Source organism: Amphiura filiformis, chromosome 2 (assembly GCF_039555335.1).
Source record: "Amphiura filiformis chromosome 2, Afil_fr2py, whole genome shotgun sequence".
NCBI classification, from domain to species: domain Eukaryota; kingdom Metazoa; phylum Echinodermata; class Ophiuroidea; order Amphilepidida; family Amphiuridae; genus Amphiura; species Amphiura filiformis.
The window spans coordinates 40078656-40082159 of NC_092629.1; the positions used below are offsets into that span (position 1 = coordinate 40078656).

At 36.7% G+C, this 3504-nt stretch overlaps 2 protein-coding genes across 2 annotated transcripts in view; both read right to left on the bottom strand.

The window, feature by feature from the left end:
- Positions 1-615: 615 nt before the first annotated feature.
- LOC140140646 (uncharacterized) lies at positions 616-1113 on the bottom strand. Its single transcript, XM_072162406.1, has one exon. The coding sequence runs from the start codon at positions 1111-1113 to the stop codon at positions 616-618; it is 498 nt and encodes a 165-aa protein (XP_072018507.1).
- Positions 1114-1551: 438 nt separating this feature from the next.
- Positions 1552-3504, bottom strand: part of LOC140140656 (monocarboxylate transporter 11-like) — a 6986-nt gene continuing 5033 nt past the window's right edge. Inside the window, exons 4-5 of the mRNA XM_072162417.1 lie at positions 2866-3159; positions 1552-1676 (exon numbers count right to left, since the gene is read on the bottom strand). Coding sequence (XP_072018518.1) covers positions 1552-1676; positions 2866-3159 — 419 coding nt within the window. The remainder of the gene's footprint in view (positions 1677-2865; positions 3160-3504) is intronic.

The window sequence follows — 3504 nt, forward strand, 5'->3', positions numbered from 1 at the left end:
AAAATTTTGTACAGATGTGAGAGAAGACTAATGGGTCTGTAATTCTTGATGTCTGCTTTGTCTCCTTCTTGTGAAGAAGAATGATTTTTGCTTCCAAGATTGTGGGATGCATTTTTTGATGATGATTTGGTTAAACAGTTTTGCTGGATGAGTGATTACTTCACTTCCTCCCTCCTCGAGAATATCCTTTGTTATCTCATCTAGTCCTGGTGCCTTGTTTTTCTTCATCTCCTTGATTGCTGTTTCTACTTCACGAAATGTGATGTCTGGTAATTCTGAGTTTTCTGGTGATGTTATTTTGGCTTTTTGGCTCTTGGCCTCCGTGTGTGAATTGTATAGTTCTTGATAGAAGTCTGAACATATTTTGAGGATTTCCTCCCTATTTGAAGTTGAAGAACCATCTTTTTTGAGCAGTTTTTGGATTCTGACCTTCTTTCGACTTCTTTTATTTATTTATTTGAGGACCTTTTCACATTTCCAGTATGTTTTGAATTAGTTTCTCCTTCCTCTTTCTATTTCTCTGTCTTCGTTTCTTTCTGGTTGTTTTAACAAGTTCAGCATATTCTACTTTCTCTCTTGCTGACTTGTTATTTTTTCCCTGAGTTGCTTTCTTTTTTAGTTCAATTGGTCGATTTCAATATCCTCCTCTGTCTTCTGTTTGGAGCTTTTACTTGGAGGTGCTACATGATGGCATCTGTTAGATGCTGCCTCTTCTAAGATGATATTTGTTATCAGGCTGCATCTGTCATCTATATTGAGATGTTCATCTTCCAAGATATGAAATCTATTTTGCAATGGGATTTGAAATTCTTCCTTCCTTTCTCGTAGTTTAAGCAAGTTAACTTTCTTCTTTTTCTGGCTCTTGATGAATTTAAGTCTGGCTAACTTTCTGCTGATGTGAATGCAGGCTCTCACCATTCTGTGGTCACTATCGATATCTACTCTTGTGATGACTTCAGAGTTTTTCACAATTCCTCTCTGACTACTCAGTATAAAGTCAATTTGATTTTTGGTTTGGCCATTTGGGCTTTCCCAAGTCCAGTATCTATTCAGATTTTTCTTGAAGCAGGTATTTGTGATCACAAGACTGTGTTGGGCAGCAAATTCTATCATGGTCTCACCCCTTCTATTTCTTTCTCCACTCCAAATTTTCCCAAGATATTTTCTTCACCTCATCACCTGTGTGTGTGTGCAAATACACTAACCTTACAGGTGCGAGTGATTAGCATGATGTGACAATTCTATAGAATTCTTATCCAGATCTTTATCCCTATTCTTTGTTAATCTATGTGCTGTTTAATGTGCAATGCCTAGTGCAGGGCAATACATTGAAAAATACAAACCCATTGCTATGGTAACCTATCCTGTTACATCACTTCATCTACGGCGAGTATAGTCGTGATGCAATCATTTTGGATGTAATGAGCAAAATTTGTTTTTCTTCGGATTCTTTGGCTCATTTCTTCTTTAACTTGTAAATATTTTCATTAGTCATCTTTAGTCGCATATGATCTGCTGCAATGTTATTTCATCTTTAACTTGATTTTTTCATTAGTCATTTTTAGTCATTTTTTGCCGCATATGATCTGCAGCAATGGCAAGTACTCCTATGGCTTGAATGACACCTAAAAATATAAAACCAGCATCATAACTTCCAGTGTGGTCGTAGATCCAACCTAGACAATAACAAAGAAACAGTGAATAGTTGTTAGTGGTGCTACTAAACAAGGTGGCAAAGGGGAACGAGTAATAAATAAAGAGAGAAATAAAGAAGAAAACAAACACAAGGAAAGAAAGAAGGCAACAAGAAAAAAAGAAATACGGAAATTAAGGTAAGAGAGACGGAAAGAAAGAACGAAAGAAAGCAAACAGACAGAACAAAAGAAAGAGGAAATAAGAAAGAAAGAAAGAAAGGAAGGAAGGAAGAGAGAGAGAGAGAAAGAAAGAAAGAAAGAAAGAAAGAAAGAAGGAAAGAAAGAAAGAAAGAAAGAATGAAAGAAAGAACGAACGAAAGAAAGAAAGAAAGAAAGAAAGAAAGAAAGAAAGAAAGAAAGAAAGAAAGAAAAAGAAAGAAAGAAAGAAAAAAAAGAAAGAAAAAACGAAAGAAAGAAAGAAAGAAAGAAAGAAAGAAAGAAAGAAAGAAAGAAAGAAAGAAAGAAAGAAAGAAAGAAAGAAAGAAAGAAAAAAAGAAAAAAGAAAAAACGAAAGAAAGAAAGAAAGAAAGAAAGAGAAAGAAAGAAAGAGAAAAAGAAATGATTGTCTTAACAGGATTATGCTTACCAAGTGCGAATCCAGGTATTATTCTAACTACTCCCGATATTCCCATTCGCCACCCGTGTGCTTTTGCCAACGAATTTGGCTCCACGACGGACCTCAAATAGATATCACATAACGGGTATTCTATACCTACTGCCAAGAGCAAAAAGATATTCGATATAAAAATTGTAATAACCGTTTTTGTATATTTATCGGCCAAGAGCGCAAGTGTTGCAACAATTCCTGAAGAATACAAACCACCTCGAAGACTTATTAGATTGTTTGATAACAGAGGCACATAGATAAAATGTCCAATCAAATTAGAAAATCCAGAAGTTGTTGCCAAGAATGCAGCCTCGAAAGGGGTAAGTCCTTTAACCAAACAATGCGGTATAAAGTATACAATCCAACCTGTAAAAAGGGCGGTAACACTGGTAGTAATAACACTACATGCCAAGAAAGACATATTTGCAAATAGATCCAAACCAGAAAACTTTATAAATGCATCTATTCTATCGAATTTTGAAGATTTTAATGACTTGCTTTGCCAACCAAAGGTTACATTTTGATCGACATCGTCTGAATTTTGACATAGTGACGAATATGTACTTTGCAAATTCTTTGCAAGTTTGGTCGTAATGGTTGAATCGGCTTTTTGTTGATACACTGCTTGGTGACGTAATAGGCTACCGCTAAATAGTAGATGGAAATTAATGCCACCGAGAATAAGTAGCGTTCCTCGCCATCCATAGGTGTCAAGGAGAAGCTGAGCAACAGGTGCAGCCACCATTAATCCAAATGAGGCACTTGCATAAACAATGCCAACTGCTAAGGAATAGTGTCTTTCAAAATACTGAGCCAAAAGAGCATAACCTGGAACCAGTAAGAGAGCGAATGAAATCCCTGTGAAAAACAATTAAAATATAACGACGCTATATTAATAACAATACACTCATTCATACTCACCCCAGATGCATACATACACCTCCCCCCACACACCCCCCACATCGCCTGGCACACCCTACCCCTACTACACACGCACGGGAACATGAGCGCATCCCAATGAACGCTTACAGATATGATTTAGATCATACATAATGTAACTTGAGATTCATTATATACACACGACACTTAATTGTCAGCCATAGCTCATAATAAACGCCTACCGGTAAGTAATTAACCAGCCCCACCCCTTAATGAACGACCATCATCAGGGCTGGACTTTTACACACGCCCTCATGCCAATGG

What these genes read in the sequence shown, in the direction of transcription:
- LOC140140646 (XM_072162406.1), bottom strand. Translation starts at nt 1,113, where the DNA reads ATGATAGAATTTGCTGCCCAACACAGTCTTGTGATCACAAATACCTGC.